Raw genomic sequence first — 22938 nt, 5'->3', positions numbered from 1 at the left:
ACACCTGGACCGCTTGGCTAACTTGCTAGCCTTTGTAGTGTCCTCGGACAACCTGAACCTTATCATCCTTTCAAAGGTACATTGAAATGCTATTTGCAGTTCTTGCTTTGGTCAGATGTCACTTCATTTTAGCAGCTGCAACCAACGATAGCCACACACACACAAAACAAACAAACAAAAACCAAAAATCCTCCCAGGTGCGTCTCTTTGCCTGCCTTCCTGGCACACTGGTTTATGTTTGCTGGTTGTGGATTTGGGATTTGGTTTGTTTTCCGTGGTACTGAGGATAGGACACAAGGCCCTTGTGCACACAGGAGGAGCGATCCACCCGATGAGCTGTCTGCCCGCCTTGAACTTTTTCCTATCAAAAAGTGACTGTCAACACCCATGGCAGGAAAGCATGGGCAGGGGTTCCAGTCCTCACCTGAAGGCCGGTCACGGAGGTCCAAATACTCCAGCAGACAGAGGGCTGCCTCCAAAGCACATCCCTGACACTTATAGGCTGCCTACTGTGGAGAAACTGACTTCCTCCTCCCATCTCAGCCTCCTTCTAGCCCTAGGTCTCTGCTGCAACCCAAGCCCAAGGCCACAGGAGCCCAAAGGGGCTCCCACCTTCTGCTGCCTGTTCAGCAGTGAGCCTGCTCGTGGCAGACGCCACCACTGAGGGATCGCTGAAGTAGAACATGCCACTGCATGGCTGCCACTGAGACCAGCAACAGCCTGGTGTCAGAACAACACAGGATATACCCAGCATGGTGGCACATGCTCTAGTCCCAACACTTGGGAGGTGTAAATGGGGTCATCATCAGTTCCAAACAGCCTGGGCTACAGAGTGAGATCCTGTCTCAAAAACATAGAAAAAGGAGCGCAGAGCACAAAGCAGGCTCCTTGAGGCGGATGGGCCTACCCCAGAATGCAGGGCGCCTTCCTGGGATGGACCTTTTCCATGCACACTCTCTCGGCTTCCACTGCTGGTATCCACCGGCAGCACGAGAAGACTGATGGCTGCTGCAGCAGCTCGGCCTGACTTGGGTAGCCTCAGAGCCTCGCTCTCGCCCCACCATGCTAACCTGGACGTGTCTTTCCCTCTCTGACGTCTGGCTGTAGGACATAGAGACACCTATCTGCGGCCACCACTAACCTATAAATATGCCGTTTTGTATACCACAGTCTCTAGGGCATTTGGATGAGGTATGACTCTGTGTTGGGGTGCTTACCTAGCATGTGTGAGGTCCTGGGCTCTGACCCCAGCTCCTCCAAAAAGAAAAAAAGAAACAAGACAAAACACAAAACCCACTTCGCTCTACTGCCAGCACTTAATAAATGTACGCAGCTTGAGTTTTCTTTCAGAACAAGCGTGCCCAGCTCCCCTGCCAGCCACCCTCACAGACTCCGCAGTGAAAGCTTTGGCTAGGCCCCCCACATCACCAACCCCCAGCCCCCAGAGAGACCCACACTGGGAGTTTGGTCTCTGTGGGGCACCAAGTCCTGGCTTTGTTTTCAAGACTGAAAACAAGCTTGTGTGGGGCCACTGGCCTTAGGAAGGGCAGAGACAGACATTGTAGTCTCCCAGCAACCCAGCAGGGCTCCGCCCTCCCAGGGGGGCTGGGGCCCTGGAGGGTGTGTGCTAGTGTGTCCCTGCAAAGGGGGCTTGTCTCCTCAGGGAGACCCGGACCCCATAATACACCTCACCCTAAGTCATGTGACCAAGGGAAATATCAGCTGCGGTCAAGAGGTGCTCTCAGCTGCACAGGAGAAGCAGGTTTGTCCTATGGCTTCCCACCGTCTCGCTCCTGGAGCCGGGCAATGAAATGATCAGAGAAGTGCAGCAGTTCTCAGCTAGGACAAGTGTGCGCCAGAGACATCAATCTGGTTGTCATGACTACAGGCAGGGAAGGTGCTGGCATCTAACTGCTAAAGCCCAGGGGTGCTTCTTCTGTGTACCACAATGAACAGGCACCCTGTCCCACAACCAGACTGCCTGCCTCAGTGAAGTGCCCAGCTCTGCTACTTCCTGTCTAGGTGGCTGAATATGTTCCCTAAATTCTGCAAGCCTCGGTTTCCTCACCTGTAAAATGGGCACACAGATAAGAATTTTCCAAAGGGTTGAATTAGGTAACATGAAGGAGGTCCTTAGCTTCCTGCCTAAGCACAGAGCAAGTGCTTGGGTGTGTTGGAAAAGCTATGCAGAAAGAGGAGAGGGTGGGGGAGGTGCTCAGGCTCAGGGCAGAGTCTGGCCTAGGGCTGGAAAAACTTACCTCAAAGCTGGCAGGTGGAGCCACACACAGCCTCTCCACTAAAGCAGCTGCCGTGACCACTGTGGCTGGGGTCAGTGTCTCCTCCCATTCATGCTGCAGGCTGCTGGGACTCACATCTTTGAAGTCTATGTCTGAGATGACAAGGCTGTTAGAATTAGAGGCCCCGGGGAGCAGTCCCTCGAATTCCGAAAATGAGTCCTTCAGTTCTCCAGGAAAGAGGTTAAAGACGCCTGCACGAGGTCACAGCAAAGCCTATTCCCGGGGTAGGCAGGAGAGAGGACAAAGACAGCCTCGGCCAACAGCAAGACAGGAGGGAACCTAAGGACCCAGCTGTCAGGCAGAACACAGGCCTGGGGCTGCGGCTCCATCGGGAACTGCTCACCTAGGATGCACCAAGCCCCGACTTCAATACCCCAGCACAGAATAAAGCAGCTGTGGTGGCCCATGTCTGTAATCCCAGCACTTAGGAGGGAGAAGCATCAGAACAGAAGTTCAAGATTGTCTTCAGCTACATAGCAAGTGTGAGGTCAACCTGGACTACATGAGACCCTTTCCTGAAACAAAACACAGCTGCCTTATCTGTGTGTGTTTGTCTGTGATGTCCCTCTCTGTAGGAGGTGTTAGCTTTACAGTGACGAGAACAGTGGCCATGTCAATAACTCTATCCCCAGAACCTAGGTGCCTGGTGCGAGGTAACACACTTGTACCTCAGAAGGACCCTTTGTCAGAGCTGGAGACCAGCCCACTTCATCTCCATGACAACCACCAGGGGAAAGTTGTGGAAGGCAGGCCAGAGCCACCGAATTGGACTCTGAGTTTAAAGAAGGGTTAAAGCTTGGCTTTTGACTTGTGTCTTTGGGGAGTCGGACTCTAAAGGAGCAGAGTTGGGGAGGCAGGGCCTGGAATATCACTCATAATTATCATTCACAGGTCCTTAGCCAAAGGTTGTGGCATTTACTTAACCCCCTGTAGAGAAAGAGTCAGTCTAGCCATACACACAGTCTAGCTAAGGAAACTGAGGCAGAAAGCCCATGGCTGAGGTACCATATATATCAACACCATTCCAGCTCTGATAATGAGGTCTTTCCTGTTCAGCACTAAGCAGTAATGGAGGCCAGTTTCATGCTGCAACAAGGCGGGCCGATGGCTAGTGAATACGGTTGCTAGTGGGTGATTCACCCTGAAAGTGGTCATGATGATGGGTGTGCATCTTGGAATATGTCAGAATCACAGGGTTTCTCTGTGTAGCTCTGGCTGCCTGAAACTCACTCTGTAGATGAGACTAGCCTTGAACTCAGAGATCCACCTGCCTTTGCCTCCAGAGTGCTGGCATTGAAGGCGTGTGCCACCTTGCCTGGTGAGGATTAGATTCTTTATGCTCTGGTTTGCTTTGGGTTTTGCTGTCCTGAACTCTGATCGGTCTGAACTCTGAACTTCCTACCTCAGCCTCTTCAGTGCTAGCAGACCCACCATGCCCAGCTTTACTAAACACTTTAAAGAGGTGGCTAGCATAGTGTAGAAACTACATCTCAAAAAAGATGGATTTTGTGGTTTTTGGCATGTATATGTGTGTGTGGTATGTGTATGCATTTTCACATATATGTGGGTGCACACGTGTTTTGGTATGCACGTATGTGTGCTCATGTAAAAGGCCAATATCTGGATTGCTTGCTTGCTTGATTCCTCTCTAACATGTGCTGATGCAGGGTCTCTCAGCTGAACCCAAAGCTTGCCGATTTGACTAGTCCAGCCAGACGGTTTACTCTCCGTGGCTCTGTCTCCTGTGCACCGGGGCTAAAGGTCAGCTACCTTGCCCACCCAGCAGTTTTTAGATCTATTTTTATTTTTAATAACCTGTATTTGTCTGTGTCTGTGGGTGCCTTTGGGCTTGTGCGTGCAGTGCTCTTGGAGAATGGAAGAGAGCATCGACCCCCTGCAGCTGGAGTATGCACCCAACAAGGATGCTGGAGTCCAAAATCACATCCTCTGCTCTTAGTCACTGAGCCAGCTCCAGCCTCCACCTAGCTTTTCTGTAGTTTCTGGAGACCCAAACTCCCTTTCTCATGCTTCCATGACAAGCATCTTAACTAGTAAGCAATCTCTCCAGGCCTCAGTCGACGTGTTTTTCAAAAAAAGATTAATTCTAGAAGGGGTGAGGATGTAGATCAATGGTAAAGCACTGGCCTAGCACTCCTGAGACCCGGGTTCAATTCCTAGCACCGGAAAAAAGAAAAAATAAGATAAGAGATTAATCATAGAAAGACTGAGAGTTCGGGGCCATTTAACAAGGCCCTGTCCTGAAAACAAAAATAAAAGCCAAGCATGGTGGCACGTGCCTGTAATCCAAACCCTTGGAAGAATCAGGAATTCAAGGCTATCTCCTGCTACACAGTGAGTTCAAGGCTAGCCTGGGCTACATGAGACTTTAAACAACAACAAAAATATGTTAGTAAGAATAATGTTCTTGGTTGGAGAGATGGCCCAGTAGTTAAGAGGGCCCAGGTTCAATTTCTAGCAGTTCACAAACATCTATAACTCCAATCCCAAGAGCCTGATGCCCTCTTCTGGTCTCCACTGGCACTACACACAAACAAACGCACAAAACACCCATACACATAAAATAAAATAAAATAAAATATAAAAGTTAAAATAATAATAATTTATAGAATAATGTTTTTATTTCCTTATTCAGAGGAATAACTGGGACCTAAAAAAAGCAAAACAAACAAAAAAAAAATGAAAAATCTTTCTCTTTGGCCCAGACATGGGCCTTATTTAGTTCATTCTATGCACAACTATAACAGAAAGCCGCATCAAAGAGAAGCTACTCATTACCAGGAACTTTCTGGAAAATTGGAAATCTGAAGTTAATTTGCCCCCAAAACAGACAGACTAAAAGCGTCACTGAATTTAAGGCAAATTTTCCTACAAAAGCTCAGACCAGTAGGTTCCATCTGAAGACAGTTCAGGGAGAAGGGCCAGCCAGTGGCCTCTGAGCCAGCAGAGAGCTCAGGGAAATGTCTAGAAGAGGCTATCCTGACCTTGACCAATTCTGGATAGTTCAGGGATACATAGGTAGGGAAGGCCTATATGGGCCCTCTGAGGCTCCTCACATCCTCCCTCCTACCATGGCCAGATTGGGAAGAGGGGAGTCACCTGTGCTGGCTGGGTCCCCAGCCACCACGTGCAGCAGTTTGATGGAGGAGAACACTCGTGTGTGCACCGCACTGGCCTTCCGGAGCAGCGGTCCAGCTGCGTGCAGCTCCTCACAGGCAGCCTCCTGTAGTACACCAGCCTGGAAGCTCTGCTGACAGCTGAAGCTGGACGCTAGACTGGACTGGACCAGGGCAAGACATATGCTCAGACCATGTCCTGGGACCCAGGCCACCTGCAGAGCTGCAGCATAGGAAGGGCTATGGGCCACATCGGAGCTTCAAGACCCCACCTTCACCTGGCAGTGATTTAGTAGACCATGCAGAGGGAGCTGGGAGATCAGACAGGGGAATGGGAGAGTTAGCAGGACAGGAGCCCGGGGACAGGAAGGAGGGTGACAGTCAGAGGAGGCAGGAGGGGAGGATGCCGTGTGGACAGGTGCTGGCCTCTCTGCCCTCTAGGGCCAACACTCTCAGGAATAAAGGTTGATGTCAGTGTGACCCTTTCTTCCTTATTCGGGTGATCACTGTCCAGTGCACATATCCATCATTGCAGAAAGATGTGGAAGGGAAGAGAGGATGAGGGAAAGGGAGGTGATTGGATGGGCAGAGGAGGGGGAAGGAAGGAGAGGAGGAAAGAAAGAAAAAAGGGAAGGGGCAGAAATGGGTAAGAAAAGAGTAAGGAAGAAGGGAGGAGGGGAAATAAAGGAGGAAAATGAGGGAAGGAGGCGGGCACCATGGCACAAAGCTTTAGTCCTAGCACTTGGGAAGCAGAGACAGTTGGAGGAGGAAGAAGGGCGTGAGGAGGAGAAGAGGGAAGAGAAATGAAGGGAGGAGGGACAAGGCAAAGGGACAGGGGGAGGATGGCAGAGGGAAGTGAGCTGGGGGCAGGGTGTGCTTACCATCCCAGGCAGCAGCTGAGTGTACAGGGAGGAGTGAGCTGTGCGGAGAGAGCACAGTGCCAAGTCCTTGGTCTTGAGCAGCTGATCCCCTTGACTCCGGTAGGTGGTGGGACACCGACCCAGAATGTCTACCTGGGATGTTCAAGAGTGCAGTCAGCCCCCTGCACCAGCCCCATTCCACAGCCCTTCCCTTCTGGCCTTACCTCCTCAAGGGTCTTGGACGTGTGAACCTCAGGACTGCTCTGTACAAGGCTCAGAACTGACCACTTCACATTCAAGGCCCAGCGTGGCTCAGAGCGGTGGGGACACACGTGGACCACTTGCCCATCTCTGAGGATGAAGCCAAGAGGACTGTGGCCCAGAGCAGCACTGTGAAAGGAGGGATGGCATCACAAGAGCCACACCGACTGTCCTGCAGATGCCCCCAGCGGGCACACCCAGGAGCTACACTTGGGAACAGCCTTGCTTTCCCACCTCCCTGCTCCAAGGTGTCTCTTGGGCTTGTTGGCATCATGACGAACCCCACAGGTGTGTGAGTTCACATACAAGAGGTTCCCAAGATCTGCCTGAGCTCTGAATAGAGAATCTGTTTCCCTGAAGGACATCCAACAGCACCCAGTCTAACACCAGAAATCCACTCATGTCAGGCAAATTTTCACTGAACCCATGAGGTGTCCAACGGAGCCCCTCTCCAGAGTGTCACCTACTAGAGAACAGCAACTCAGGCACAGGAGAAAGGCAGGCTTTGTCCCAAACCATATCTCCCCATTTTCTTTCCTTTTTGTTTGTGTGTTTAGACAGAGCATCATATACACGCGGGCCTTGAACCTGCTATGTAGTCAAGGATGACCTCTTGCTTCTACTCCCAGGTCTTGAGTCCATAACTCCAGGCATACGAGGCAAACACGCCACCAATTGAGCTATATTCCTAGCCCAGCCCAACATTTTATCTGTGGCTGGGGAGCCAAGGGTCACATTACTGAGGACTGAACCCAAGGCACTGCTGTGAAACAGGCCTTAGAAAAACCGCTTTTACCTTAAGCATTAACTTCAGACTTGGGCCTAACATAGGTAACTAGACAGGACCAAAGCGTGGCCTTGCTGCCTTTATCCTATTGGACTGCTTCACTGTGGGCCTCCTGCTTACCTCTACAGGCTGGTGTATATGCTGCTGAGTTTTTATTGTCAACTTGACAGAACGTAGAGTCACTTGGGAAGTGGGAACCTCAACTGAGTAATTGCCCAGATCAGTCTGGCCTGACAGACTGATGTTGACTGAGGATTGAGGTGGGAGGCCCCGCTCTGTGGATGGCAGCATCCCTGGTCAGATGGACCTAGACCTAACAGGAGGCTGGAGAATGAGCTGTGTCCTTCCAGTGGTTTCTTCTCTGGCTTCCCTCAGTGATGAACTCCTGCAGTGTAAGCTTTCCTCCCCTGTTGTTTGAGGTCATCATGTGACCACAGCTCCAGAGCACAGATGGGAAGAGCATGCTAACCTGTACAATCCATCTCATCCCTGTTAGGGCTGGAGACACAGTTTTAATCTGTGCTCACCTTGGATTCCAGGAAGAGCAAGACTTTGAAGGGCACATCACTCCCTGATGGAGAGCAATTGCCCATGAAGGAGCAGAGATGCTTGCCTTGTAAGAAATGAATGGCTGACAGTGGTAAGGACTTCACAGAAGTCCTTCACAGACCACCTTCACAGAACCAGAGCTGAGACAATGACAAGCAGGCACACCTTGCCAGCACAGCTTGGTCATCCAGACCTCTTAGCACCCCCAACCCCAATTCTTCCTCTACAGCTCAAGTCAGCACCCAAAGATAGATGGGAGCTGTCTAGACCCCTGCATCTGTTCTTCCCAGCATGCTGTTGATTAGGTGGCCTCTCTGCTTGACACAACTACCCAGTTCTTACATTGGTACATCGGGACTGGTGGCCAAGCCTGCTTGTGTGGGCTGCTGGAGCACTGGCTTTTGCCCCCAAACTCCAGGTGAAATCATTCAGAGTAGGAAACCAGGAATGAGGGATGCACACAGCAGCCAGGGAGGTTCTGAGAGCAGGACTGAGTCTGTGCCTCTGGGCCCTGCTCTAGCCTGGCAGGAAAGCCTGTGTCTGGGCCCTGAAAGGTAGGGAAGGGATGCGGAAGCCTGCATCCTTGTGCGAATAACGGAGACAAAGATGATCCAGGAGGAAGGAGAATGACCACCCTCTAAGCCAGTAATGCAGACAAAATTGTCCCCATTTCCACCTCCCCGGGAGGCTGTGCCCCTCCTTTTCCAGTTGGTGTCAGGGGTGAGGTCCTAAGGCAGCGCCTGGGATCTCAGACCCTGGGCTTAGAGCAATGCTAATGCGACTCTCTCTCCTCAGAAGAGTGTGTCAGTCTGGTTTCAGAGAACTGACAACCCCAGGGCCCCTGACTTAGCATTTCTGATGAGGAGTGGGGGACAATAGGCCTCTTAGAGGAGACAGCCCCAAGCCTTTCAGGGGACCCATCTGCCCCTGGACAGCATCCTCCACCCTGTATTCCTGGACAAAGGCTTTATTTTTTTAACAAATGAATTTGCAATAAAAAAGGAAGAGGAATCTGTCTGTGGGGCTGTCTTCAGACCGGCTGCCCTTGGAGCTTTGAGCCCACTGTCAGAAAGCCCTGGGAAACCAGCTGAAGGGAGAGTTCCAGGCTTGGCTGGGTCACAAAAGGGCAGCTTAGCTTGGGGTAGACAGGACATTGCTTTTTACCTCCTCGACAATGGGGGAAGGAGAGACAGCTGGTCTCAGGGGTTGCAGAGAGCAGAGTCATCCAAAACCTGCACAGGGCCTGTGCCCACTGGGTGACCAGAAGATATGAACTCTACCTGCTGCGAGCACGGGGCAGGCAGGAGTAGAAAGCGAGTCTGTCAGAGAAGAGGCCACCTGAGGCTGTTTAGAATTACTCAAGGCTCTTGCATCATGAAAACTCCCAATTGTCTCACTGCTGTTCTAGCCCGATCACTTGACAGAGTCAAAATATCAAGATGAGCTAAGTGTGGTGGTACACAACTGTGATTCCAGCACTCAGGAGGTAGAGGCAGGGTCATCAGGAGTTCAAAACCAGCCTTGGCCACATAACAAGTTTGGAGCTAACCTGGGCTACAATAAGACCCTGTTTTCAAATAAAACCTGTCAAGATGAACCTTCATTTGATCTTCACTCCATAATGACATGTCTTCAGCATGGGTTTTCCCTCCCTGGGATTCCTGGTCTGGCTTAGTGCTCCAAAGCTCATTAGTTGTGGGAAGGGGTTATAGGCTCAGACATGAAACCCTAAGCTAGGGTCTTACCTTAAACTGTCAGATTCCTTCAGAACTTCCACCTGGGACCCCAGAACAGACATCACTTGGAGGTTTTGAAGCTGAAGCACAAAATACTGTGAGTTGATGGTCTCTGATGTTAGAGGCTAAGATTCCTTCCTTAAAAAGGTTCTAGATTCTGGGTGGTGAATAGAAATAGCCAGATGCCTGCTTCTCCCTGCTACACGAATGTTCTCATTTTACCCCGAAAGATCTTTGAAGTCTGATAGAAGGATTCCTATAACAGGGATCTACAAGCTAAAATAAGTAGGGACTGAGTGGTTGAGAAAAAAAGGTGCTGCTAGGGCAAAGGTGCTTGCTGCTGAAGCTGATGACCTGAGGTCAATCCCAGGGACCTACATGGTACACAGAGAGAGTGGCCTTCCTACAAGCTGGCCTCTGACCTTCACACAGGCACCCACCCCAAAAACAAATTAATGAAGATTCTGCCAATGACAAACAATACCTTATGAACTTAAGTGGCAAACAACTTAAGCCAACTGTTGAGGGCTAATTACAAACCCAGACTATAACCAGTTATAAACTCATGAGACAAACCAAGATAAACGTGGTGGTGCACAGCTGGGCACAGCTGGGTGGCATGTGTGCTTATTCCAACAAAAAGTACGTTCTAGAATCAGGCACAGTGGAGTCTCCTATGATCCCAGCATCCAAGGAAAAGAGCTGAGAAGTGTGGTGCATGCCTGTAATCCCAACCCTTAGGAGGCTATGGCAGGAAGATGTGAGTTCAAAGCCACCCTGGGTCACATTTGAGTCCAGGCCAGCCTAAGTTCATAGTAACTGGAAAAGACAAACAAACAAAAAGAGTTGCTTAAAAAAATGGGGTGGAGATATAGCTCAGTGGTCGACAGTTTGCCTACAATGCAAAGTCACACTGGGAGAAAATAAAATGGAATTTTAAAAAAGTGTTTACTCCTTAGATGTGGCACACACCTTTAATCCCAGAACTTGGGAGGTGAGTGGGTGTGTAGTGCTGGTGGCAGGGAGTGGGGACTGGATGAGGAGTACTCATGCATGTGTCTAGACCACAGTGACTACACTCACATGAAGGAAAGTCCCTAGAGTGCAGAGAAGAGAGGTAGGGCCAGTGGAGGTGCTCAGGGAGTTAGTGGTGGCCGTGTACAGCTCCTGTTTAAGATTATAAGACCATTCTAGAAATGGACAGCGGTGATAGCTGTAAAAGTAGCCAATGCCACTGAACTCACATATATATACACGTATATATGTGTATGTATATATATAAAATATATATGTATATATATGTTAAGTACATATATATATATATATATATATATAGAGAGAGAGAGAGAGAGAGAGAACCTTGTGTTATGAACAATTTATCACAGTAAAATAAATAACTAGATACAAACTTAACAGCCTGCATAATACCATTAAACTCATAGGGTATCCAAACTTTTCACATTTGTTACATACAAAGTTTAGGCTTGTAAACCATGAAACCAAGTTACACACACACACAAAGAAAAGAAAAGAAAAGAAAAAAGAAAAGAAAAGAAGAGAAGAGAAAAGAGAAGAGGAGGGAAGGGAAGGGAAGGGAAGAAAAGAAAAGAAAAAAGTTAGAGCTCTGTGTTGGGTCACATTCACAGCTTTCCTGGATGTATGTTGGACAGGCCTGCAAGAGGAGGTCAAAGGAGTCCTCCAGGCAGTCCAAAGAGCAGCAGGGGTTTGGGATGGTGCAATACAGGGAGCCTAGCGATCTCTTAGGAGTGTGAAGCTGCCTGCAAATGCCTCAGCTGTGCATTGCGCATCTTACACTCAGACTTGGGGGTCAGCTCCTCCCTGCCTCATGCTGTTGCTGTTGCATGCACCTCTGGTCCAGTGGGTCTCTGTCTGCCAGGCTTGGAGTTAGGTCTCACACACTTGTGTTTACACACTTCCCTTTCACATCAACTCATAAGGCAGCCTTGCATTTCCTTAGTTTACATATGGGGAAACTGAAGGGGCTTGCTGGGAGTCGATCACCTGAGGAACTACCAGGATTCATGAGATTCTAGAAAAAGAGCCTACTTGGTGTGGTGGTTTGAATAAAAATGGTGCCCACAGGCTCATAGGGAGTAGGTGGTGTGGCTTTGTTGCAAGAGGTGTTCACTGGTGGGTGGGCTTTGAGGTCTCAGAAGCTCAGGCCAGGCCTAGTCTCTTCCTGCTGCCTGCTGTAGAACTCTCAGCTCCTTCTCCAGCACCTTGTCTGCTCGTGTGCTGCCATGCTTCCCATCATGACAATGGACTAAACCTTTTAACTATAAGCCATCCTTGATTAAATGTTTCCCTTTATAAGAGTTGCTGGGTTAGCCGGGCATGGTGGCACACGCCTTTAATCCCAACACTTGGGGAGACAGAGGCAGATGAATCTCTGTGAGTTTAAGGCCAGCCTTAAACTACAAAAAGAGTCCAGGACAGGCAAGGGTACACAGAGAAATCCTGTCTCAAAAAACCAAAAAGAAATAGAAAAGGAAATTGTTGTTGCCCATTCGTGGTGGTTCGTACCTTTAAATCCCAGCACTCAGGAGACAGAGGCAAGAGGATCTCTATGAGTTTAAGGCCAGCCTAATCTAGAAAGTGAGTTCCAGGACAATAGAGAGACGTTATCTCAGAAACAAAACAAACAAGAACCAGGAAAAGAATTTGGTGTTGAATGAGCACAAAAAGCACCATCCAGTGGTCTACATGCAAACACAGAGTTCTGAGAAGCTCTTCACGTGCTTCAGCCTGTTCAAGACTGCCATGCGAGTCCAAGACGTCACAGGAAATGAAAGGGTCATGGACAGGGCATAGGCAGGGTTCTCCAAGAAACAGGACAGTCATGGTAATAGGACACACATTTTAGGGGTCGGGGTGTGGGAGGAAGAACCATTGGGCCACCCGTGAGTTGAGCCCACATTTCTGCCAGGACTACCACTCCATCTAGCCACTCACCTTTATCCTAAGCCTGTGGGCCAGACAGGTGTAAGGCCAGTGTCCAGCAGAGCCTAGAGGCTCATCTGAACATGTGTTTCCACCAGTCTCTCTCTCTCTTCCTCTCTTTCCCTCTCTCTCTCTCTCTCTCTCTCTCTCTCTCGTGTGTGTGTGTGTGTGTGTGTGTGTGTGTGTGTGTGTGGTGTGTGTGTGGTCAGAGGTCAACTCTGAGTGTTTTCCTATCACTCTCCACCTTATCTTTGAGGCCTGGTCTCTTCCTCAGTTTGAAGCTTGTGAATTTGGCCAGATTGGTTGGTCAGTGAGCCCCAGAGATCCTCTTGTCCATGCTCCCCCACACCAGGGTTACAGGTACACATGGCCATACTAGACATGGTTTTGACATGGCTGCTGGGGATACAAACACAAGTCCTCATGCTTATGTAGCAATCGCTTTACTGAATGAGTCAATCCGCAGTCCCAGGACCAGCTCTTTGTCTAAAGGCTTCCGCTTGGTTTGACTTCGATCACACCTTGGACTTCACATTTGACCCTCAGTCAAGTTGCCCCTATATCCTGTGACCCTTCTCACTCCTTCCTGATTCCCTGTTTCTTCCAGCTGGGCCACTTGCAACCAAACTGATATCCCTCCATGCACCCCTCCCTGGGAACCTCACCTCCTGAGCCTGAGATGGAAAGATCTCTGTTCATTAGGTGAACTGGGAATTGAGGGGTGGTGTCAACTCCCCAGTGCCAACACAACCTCCCAGTTACACAGACACTCACCCATAAGGCCATCTGGCATGGGCCTAACACTTCAAGGACGGCCAAGCCCTGGAGGCCCAGGCCACTGGCTTCCAGCGGCGCCCCCTGCAGGCTGGTGCTGGTGTTGCTGGAGTATTGGTAGGTGTATCTGGTGCCCACAGGGAGGTGTGACCCCGCTGTCTCTGGAACCAGACAGGGAGCAATGTCACTTTAGCAATGTCACTCAGCATTGTTCCCACCCACCTCTCTCCCGACGGGCCCTGAGGGGCTAGCCTGGCTTAGAGAAGCCAGGAAGCAGCAGACACCCGGGAAGGGCTCAGAGGAAAACAAAGACTCACAAAATGAGCTCAGTAAATTAGCCAAGGCTACCCTGGGCCAGGCTCTGTTCTTTCAGGATGTGTGGCTGCATGTGCACGCATGTCACATATCTGTGTGCATGCACATGTATGTGGACCACGGGACACCTTGGCACTTTTTTATCTTGAGACAGGATCATTCGCAGGCGCGGAGCTCCTTAATTCAGCTGGGCTGGCAGCTCAGCAAGCCCCAGGACCCAGGCAATGGGACTGCAAGTGTGAACAAATAGACCTGGATGCTTCTGATGTGGATTCTGGCGATTCGCCTTGGGTCCTCATGTGTGCTTGGTAAGTAAACATTTCACTGACTGAGCCACCTCCCCAGACCCCCCCCTCAAGTAGGTATTCTTACTTCTACCATTTTACAGGAAATGAACTTGAGACCCAAGTGGTTAAAAAACTTAGCAAAGCCACATTCAAACTTTGGCAGTCTCAAGCCAGTGAGATGGCTCAGAGGGTAAAGGCCCTCACCACCAAGCCTGATGGCCTGAGTTTGATCCCTGGGGTGCACAGGTGGAAGGAGAGGACTGGCTCTCTGGAGTTGTCTTCTGATCTCTAAACATGCACCCTGGCACATAACATGAATACTTATATACACACATATACACACGCATGTATACACACACACCATTTAAAATGGTAAAAACAAACAAAACAACCTTGGCAACCTGGCTCCTCTCTCCTACCTTGATGAACTTGGGGCTCTTGGCTCTGACTTATAATAAAGCAGGCTGGAAGGCTGGAGAAGTGGCCGGCCTAGGCCATGTTGGGAGAGGAATTGCTGGAGGTTTCCAGCAAGTGTGAAGAGCACAGATGTCTATAAGCTTCTAAGCCCATCTTTAACCTGACAGAGGACATTTCATTGTCCGATGTCACTGCTTCATAGCCACACCAGGTCCTCAGGATGTTTCTCTCTCTTACCAATTTGCTCCCAGGATTTTCTGGCCTACTCCACCCTCAGAAAGAAATGGGGTATAGGGCCAAAAGCAGTTATCCACCTGAGAATCCAAGGTAGAAGAAGAGCTTGGGCGGGAAGGCCTGGCTTGCTGTTGGAAACTCACTGTGTGGGTGGCTTGGCTTACCCCCCTGTCACACACACACACACACACACACACACACACTGGTTGGGAACACAGTCAAGGCCTTATGGGACTGTTCTTCACCCCACACTGCAGCTCTGTCATCCCCTACATCACTCTTGCTCTGGCTCCGTCCCAGTGGCCTGACTGTCCTGGCCAGAGGTGTGACTCAGTGTCCCTGGGAGGTGCACTCACCTGTGCAGGCCACCATGCAGGCCACCTCCTCTCCGACCTGTTGGTCTGCAGTTTCTGAAAGCCACAACCAGATAGAACCAGGACAAGGTGAGAAAGAGGCATGGGGTAGTACCCTCCCCACTGTGGACCACCCACCTGCTGGGGGACGAGGCAGGGGTGGGAACAAGGAAATCTCTCCATCTCCCACGGTGTCCAAGGAATCACCTTACCTACCCCTTGGCCCACCTGCCCTTCCCCAGTTTGGACACCAGTTCCTGGTGGCTCAAGCAGGTGGGCCTGCTTGAGGTCCTCCCCAAGTCTGATGCATCTGTGAATTTGGTCAATTCCACCAGCTAGTAGAGAGTCTCCCTCCTTTCCTCTTTCCCACCCTCCTTCTCTACACCCCCCCTCCCACCCATCTACAAGCCTCCATCTCCATGGCTTTAGCGAAGCCATACCTTCTTTTGCCTGGACACCAGGAAACCCCTCTAACTATCCCATGGCCACAATTTGAATCAGATCAGGCGGAGGCAGAGACAGGCAGCTCTGCGAGTCTGAGACCACCTTGGTCTACAGAGTTCCAGGACAGCTAGGGATACACAGAGAAGCCCTGTCTCAACAAAAATAAAAACCAACCAACCAAACAGCAATAATTACAACAAACCATGAATCAGCCTAGGGAGGTGCACAGTCAGCAAAACACAAGCATGAAGACCTGAGTCTGGATCCCCAGCCCCCAGGAAGCCAGTCACCGCAGGGCACACTTGGAATCCCAGACAGAGGGGAGCAGAACCTGGGCTCACTGCTAGCCAGTGCAGCCTGCTCCGTCAACTTCAGGCCAAACACAAAAAACTAACTCAGAGACAAGATGGATGACGGCTGGAGAATGACACCTTGGGCTGCCCTCTGCCCTCTACTGTGCCTGCATGCACACAAGAGAGGATGGTCTCTTTCCTTTCTCATTATAAAATCTCAACCACAAAGCCATCCAGCCTAGCCCCCTGGCCATGCCCGTTGGCTCTCATCCTCCAGCCACACTGATGGATGCTCTGGGCTCAATGCCTTTAACACAAGTAATTCTGTCTAAATGCTTTTCCTCCTCCTCTCTGAACTCCAGGCTGCTTTAGGTCCCAGAAGAAATTACTCTTTCCAGGACAGCCCCTCTGCCTAGAAAAGGTCCCTGCCTGCCCCTCCCTACCTCAGCACTTTCTCTATAACCATTGTAAATTCTGTGTTTTAATTATTCTGACTTAGTTAACTTGGTAGCCATGAGTTCTGGAAAAGAACTCAGCACCCAGTAGAGAATGGGGAGGATGAATGAATGAATGAATGAATGAATGAATGAATGAATGAATTTCAATCAAATTCTATCTTTCACCTTGATCTTCCAGAAGGGCACATGTTCTAAGATCCTTTCCCATTTCTCAAGCAACAACAACAACAAAAGAGAGAGAGAGAGAGAGAGAGAGAGAGAGAGAGAGAAAGGAAGGAAGGAAGGAAGAAAGAAAGAAAGAAAGAAAGAAAGAAAGAAAGAAAGAAAGAAAGACAACAAAAAAACCTATCATTTTACAAAGAAGTTTCAGAGAACAAAGTTCATTGTATCAGATCCATGAAGAGTAAGCAAAAGGTGAGGGCACACACAGAGCAGAACGCGGGTTCTGCTTCCTTACTTACTTTACACTTTACTTGTGTTTCTGTAAGCACACACATGCACACGGACACATGCACTACAGCATGTAGAGACCGGAGGACAACTAGCCAGAACCAGTTCTCCCACCTACCATGTGCGTCCTGGGATCAAACGCATCATCCGGCAAGCCTTTTCCCATCTTGTTGGCCCCGTTTACTTGTTTGGAAACAGGGTCTTCTATGTAGCCCAGGCTGGCCTGGAACTTGTGATCCTCCGGCCTCAATTGCTGTGCTCCAGCATTCACTCACTTCTGAGAAGAGGTCTGAAATGGACTGTGTATGCTCTATAGCCAGGAAGTGAAAGGCCTCTGGCTTCATGTGGGCACCTCCTTCACAGAGTCCCCAGTCAAGACAGAGGAGATGGCTGCCATCCTGTGCCACACTGATCAGTCACCTCTGACTATCACACACTGGAACCCTGACCAGTGTGTGAGAAATCTTAATTAATTGAGACAAAAGTCTGCTGCTCAGTGTGGGTACGAGAACATCAGGGAACACCTTGGAAACAACAGTGCTTGCCTCTACCCTACCTAAAGACAGATCAAACATTAGTGTCCCAGCTGAAAAAGCTAGAAAGCTGTGGTGGCACACTCTTGGAATCCCAGGACTTGGGAGGTGGAAGAAGGAGGATCAGGAGCTCAAGGCATAGAACCTGACTACGACAGTGGGACTGAGGCCAACCTGGGCTACTTAATATCTTGTCTCAAAAAAAAAAAAAAATTAAAAAGCACCAAATGGAAAATGTGTACTAGATTTCAAAGTATAGAGGCATACAGACATTTGATGCTTTTTAATATTTATTCTGATGATCTTAGCCCTGTTATCTTCTACTCTGGATGCCCACCAGTCAAGACACACATGCAACTAAACACGCTGCACGCCAGCCTCCAGCCTTCCCTAGCAGATCTAGTCCCTAGCAGTTTCGGCAAGCCCTACATTACTGTTTCAGGAAAGCGAGAGAGAGAGAGAGAGAGAGAGAGAGAGAGAGAGAGATATGAAGACTTCATCTTTAGCTCTGCTCTCCTGCAGCAAAGCAAGGCATCAGAGGGACAAAAGGGCATTTGGGGCAAACCTGACTCCTGCGGATCAGGGGGCTGCCCTCTCCATGCCACTCAGACTCTGGAGAAGAAGATGCAGAAGGCAGCAGGTTTACTTACTCCCCGAGGTCACTCCTGCCTGTGCCCAAAGCAGGACCAGCACCAGGAGCCCCATGGGTGCCAGTGTCAGCATCCTCCAGGAACAGGGGAGCCCACAAAGCAAGGCTCACCCCCTAGAGGGGCCGGCTCAGCTCTCTCCTGACCAGGAGAGAGGGAGTGAGTGGTGGAGCAGAGACCAGCCAATCAGAAGCCTGTGGTGACACTACCAGCTCCCCCCACACACACAGAGGGAATGGGGGTTGGGACTTGAGATCACTGAGGGGAAAGCCCTATTTTGCCTTGGGGGAAGCAAAAGCTCTCATCTTTTATAAACTAGTCAGGTCTCAGGGGAGGTCGTACCGTGCAGCTGTGTGGCTTTGTTTCTGTTTTTAACGTGTGTGTGTGTGTGTGTGTGTGTGTGTGTGTGTGTGTGTGTGTGTGTCTGTACATGTGTGTCACAGCATGCATGTGGAGGTTAGAGGACAACTTACGGGAGTCAGTTCTACTACATGGAGCTTGGGGATTGAACTCAGGCTTGGTGGCAAGCTCCTTGAGCTGCTGAGCCAACTCACTGGCCCTGCGTTTTTGTTTGTTTGTTTTGTAATCTAATATATAAGACATACAATTGAATGTGTAAATGCATGTAATCCAGTGGCCTCGGGGACATCTTAGCCACCTGTTAGACCTATGGTCAGACACTTGGCTTACCTGTACGTCTGCTGGAGGAGATAGGGTAACGGCTTTAGGGACAGCGGTGTCACAGTACTGGGAAGGGTGTCTGTCAGGGTGTTGGGCTCAAGGCCTCCCAGAGGACAGGGAAAGGCAGAACTGCTCACATCTACCATGTACTCCCCAAGCTGGCCTCAGCTTTCCTCACTCCAGAGTTCCCTCCACCTATGCTTTTTCCCCCTGTGCTCCGGGTATCAAAGTCCCACAGCAGATGTCTTCATGAGCTGCCTGGCTGGGGTCGGGCGTGTACACACAGTCCCACCACTGAAAGTGAGCAGCTCCAGGCTGGAGCAGGGGGGCGGGGGAGGTTGCTGCCTGAGCTGAGGACCCTCATATTAGCCAGGCGCGTCCAGACAGGAGGGTGCCAGATCCGGCTGGCTGGCTGATCTAGCCCAAACTAGTGAGTTCCAGATTTAATGAGAAACTTGGTCTCAAAAACTAGGGGTCTGGGGTCTGGAAAGAGCATCTAGATGTTTGCACACATGTGGAACAGCTCACAACTGCCTGTGACTCTCACTTCAGGAGACTGACGCTCTCTTTAGGCCGCTGTGGTCACCCACATGACATGTACACACACACACACCAAATAAAAACTTCAAAATAAGATAAGTGACTAAAGAAGACATATCTGGTACCCTCTCTGGGGCTGTATCTAAGTGCTTAAGTCCACATGGACACATGTGTGCATGCATACACAGACATATACACACAAATAAATAAAGTGGACAACCTGCTGCATGTTGTGTTCACAGAGTTGTGTATCCACAACATTAGGCAATTTTAAACTGTTTTCATTGCATTAGAAGGAAACCTCACAGCCATTAATCTGGGAAGCCTTGGCTATCCTGGACTCGCTTCGTAGACCAGGCTGTCCTCGAACTCAGAGATCTGCCTGCCTCTGTCTCCTGAGTGCTGGGATTACAGGCATGCACCACTGCGCCCGGCTCCACTTTCTATTTTTATGGTGTGCTCGCTGGAGATTTCACACAAATAGTGTGGCATGTGGTCCTTTGTGGCTTCTTTTTGAAACAGGTGGTTTTCCCGTCTCAAACATCTTTACTGTCCAGAGCCCTGAGCCACAAGGCTGAAATCACAGCCTCTGGGGGCCTATGGTGCTTTCTGGGGTGACTTCAGGAAGAAGTGGGAAGCTGAGTCCCAGAAGGCTAGCCTGAGGGATGACAGGCCTAGTGGGGACATGAAATACATCTGCAGAGGACATTCACACACTGAAACAGTGATGGCCAGGAAAGGGACAGTTGACCTCAGTGCTGGGCCCCCAAGAACAGATCACAGTAGCAATACCAATAACACCGCTTTCAGCAAGCTGTGTCTAGCACCGATGAAACCCTCCCATAGACAATTCCAACAGCTCCTAAGCTATGATCCCCAGCAGGTGGAGCAGGCCAGAGAGGGTAACTCACTTTCCCAACCTCCCACAGCCTCTGAGGCTCTCAATCTGCTCTCATTGAGGAGGCCCTGCTCTTTTAACGCTGGTGGCTTCTCTGAGCCTTTCCCCACCTTCTCCCCTGGGAGACTGCATCTCTCTCTAAGGCCTGGATTCTCCCCATTCAGAGATGAGACAGAGCCAAACCCTGCCATCTCTGCTGTGTGGTCTCCAGGCAACACACAAATGTTAACAGAGTGGGCATCCTACACACTGATGCCCAAGCCCCATGCAGTATCAGAACCAGCAGGGTGGCCCTGCCTCCCTCCCTCCCTCCCTCCCAGCCATCTGGTTCTCAGCTGGGTCTGCTGTCACTCCAGGCCACGACAGTCTGCCAGGCAGGAGCTCCACACCCTGGCCTCATCCCTTTACATCTATGGCATTACAGGGCCAAACCTTGGTCAGTTGGCTCCGTGGAGCTCAGGGTATGGGACAGCATTCACACAGGCCTTGCAGACAAGAACCTGCCTCCCACATCGTGATCCCTGCTCTACACTCCTGCAGATTCTGTGACCTACTCCCACTCACTGCACAATGACCAGAGCACGAATCAGGCCTACTGCACATAGGCTGGAACTACCGGAAGCCAGAAGCCCTTGTCTTTCTAAGGATGTATTTTCTTCGTTCTGAGGATAGAACCCAGGGCCTTGCCCACGTGACACAAGTGCTCACTGCGCACCCACAGCCCCAGTATGACACCAGTTTGCATTGATTTTATTTTTGTTTCTTTTTAAAAAGAGTGTGTGTACCTGAGTACATGTATGTGCAGCACACGTGTGGGTATATACACGTGCTACACAGAACCTAATGCCAATTTCCCTGGCGCTATAGTTTTGGGCAATTGTGAGCCACCCCAAATAGGTGCTGGGAACCAAACTCTGGCCCTGTGTAAGAGCACTCTCGACTGCTGAGCCATCTCTCTATGCCCCCAACCCTCAGTTTTGTTGTTGTTGCTTTGCTTTGCTTTTCACTTTTTTCCAAGAAAATATCCTTGTTCACAATTTTAGATTCACAGGAAAATGAAGGAAAGGTGGGGCTTTCCATCCTCCTGCCTCATGTGGTCCAGCCTCCCCGCACTCTACAGCCCACACCACAGAGCTCCAGTTGCTAAGAGCTATGGACCCACTGGGGCACATCATTACCACCAAAATGTGTGGCTCACAAGAAGACTGCTGTGCTGGTGCAGGCCTCTTGTCTCAGCAACTCAAGAGGCTGAGGCAGCAGGATCAAAAGTTCAATATGCGCCTGGGTGATACTGTGTCTCAGAAAAGCCAAAAAAAGAAAAGAAGAAAAGTGTGTGTGTGTGTGTGTGTGTGTGTGTGTGTGTGTGTGTGTGTGTGGTGAGACAGAGTTTTAGGTAGCCCCCAGGTCTGATCCTCCCGCCCTCCATCTCCCAAGGGCTAGGATTGTACGTGCACACCGCAACGTAGTGCTTAGACAGTGCTAGGGATTAAGCGCAGGCTTCCCTCTTGCTAGGCAGTACTGTGTCCAATGAACTATATCCGTAGAATGCCTGTGCAAAGACAGAGACAAGGACACCCCACGGGACAAGAAAACTCACCAGTAGAGGGCCCTCAAGCTGTGGGAGCCTGGCAGCACTGTCTTATGAAATGCTGTTTGAAATGAAAGGCACAAGGAGTCTGGCCCCTATTCATCATTAGTGAGGCTGAGACGTCCAGGGCAGAGCGAGGGAAATGACTCCTTCCTATTGACTTCTGCAATGAGCTGTGTGACCTTTGAAAACCAGCTTCTTATCTCTCTGGGCTCATTAACTCACTGGTAAAAATCAAAGGACTGGAAATCATAAATGAAATGTTTCCTCCCTGTGTTCAGAAAACGAAAGCCAGGCAGGAGTCAGATGACATAGGCTCTGTCATGTGATGAGCTTAGCATGGCACAGACTTGGGAGACTGATGGTGCAGTCATCAGACACAGTAGAGCAGACCCTGTTCACGGGAGAGGGCAGAGATTTACACAAACGTAAAACAAATCAAAGCAAGCAACTGTGTGTTCATTTCAAGCATACACCTCTCTTGTATCTTGCATCCATCTATCTTCTTAAGGAGTAACATCTATCTTCTTTAGGAGTAACACTTCTAAAGAAGAGAAAGCATACGTTGGGCCAGTCAGATGGCTCAGCTAGTAAAAGTGCCTGCTGCCAAGCCTGATGATCCCGGTTCAATCCCTAGGGTCCCTAAGGAAAGAACTGACTTTTGCACTCTGACCTCCATATGTACCCCCTGGTACACTTGTGCCTACATATGCATATATGCAGTAAACATGGGTGGGGGAGCACACAACTTCACTCTACATGAATGTTCGCAGCTGCTTCTTTGGCTCAGCATTGGAAACAACACAAACGTACATCCCTCAAAAGGTAACTGGGTAGACAACTCTGGGTATTGTGTAAAGCGGAATCTTATGCAACAACTTAAAAGGTGTGAGGTCTAAGGGGTGACATCATAGTCCAGAGTCTCAGGAAAAGCTCACTTGGAACCTGGAGCAGTGACTTTGCTCTGAGAACTGCAGTATTTCCCTCTGCTAATTAGGGAAGGAGGCACTTGCAAATCAGCAGCAGAGTGTAGTCTGTCCACACTGTCCTTACTGCTGCTCTGATGTGGGGGTGTTGGAATGACTCAATGACGGCCTGATACCCACAAACATACTGATGGACTCTTACTCATTGCCAGCTGATATGATTTCCCAATCAGAGGTCAAGTTCCTGGTTCTGCTGCCACCAGGGCCTCAGCCAGGGTGGGAGAGGGCACATGAACGCTGACCCGGAAGAGCAGTGGCAGGAAGGCAAACCTCACTGCAGCAGGGACTGGAGAAGCACTATGGAAGGATGCTTCCTCCTCTATGGGACACTTCCTCCCTATGGGACACTTCCTCCCTATGGGACACTTCCTCCCCTATGGGGCACTTCCTCCCCTATGGAAGGATGCTTCCTCCTCTATGGGACACTTCCTCCCCTATGGAAGGATGCTTCCTCC

The 22938-nt window shown here is 50.0% G+C and overlaps 1 protein-coding gene across 1 annotated transcript in view; it reads right to left on the bottom strand.

Moving 5' to 3' along the window:
• The window catches only part of LOC129669480 (uncharacterized), a 99734-nt gene extending 81825 nt beyond the window's left edge, over positions 1–17909 (bottom strand). The window contains 8 exon segments of the mRNA XM_055597758.1: positions 2259–2389; positions 5415–5595; positions 6313–6444; positions 6516–6681; positions 9634–9704; positions 13360–13520; positions 14969–15022; positions 17794–17909. Of these exon segments, the coding sequence (XP_055453733.1) occupies positions 2259–2389; positions 5415–5595; positions 6313–6444; positions 6516–6681; positions 9634–9704; positions 13360–13520; positions 14969–15022; positions 17794–17866 (969 nt within the window). The 5' untranslated portion in view covers positions 17867–17909.
• Between the last annotated feature and the right edge of the window lie 5029 nt (positions 17910–22938).

The sequence above is a fragment of the Psammomys obesus genome, unplaced genomic scaffold (genome assembly GCF_907164565.1).
Source record: "Psammomys obesus unplaced genomic scaffold, mPsaObe1.curated_primary_1811, whole genome shotgun sequence".
Lineage (NCBI taxonomy): Eukaryota > Metazoa > Chordata > Mammalia > Rodentia > Muridae > Psammomys > Psammomys obesus.
The sequence above is the reverse complement of the archived record's forward strand: the minus strand, read 5'-3'. Positions and strand labels throughout refer to the sequence as shown.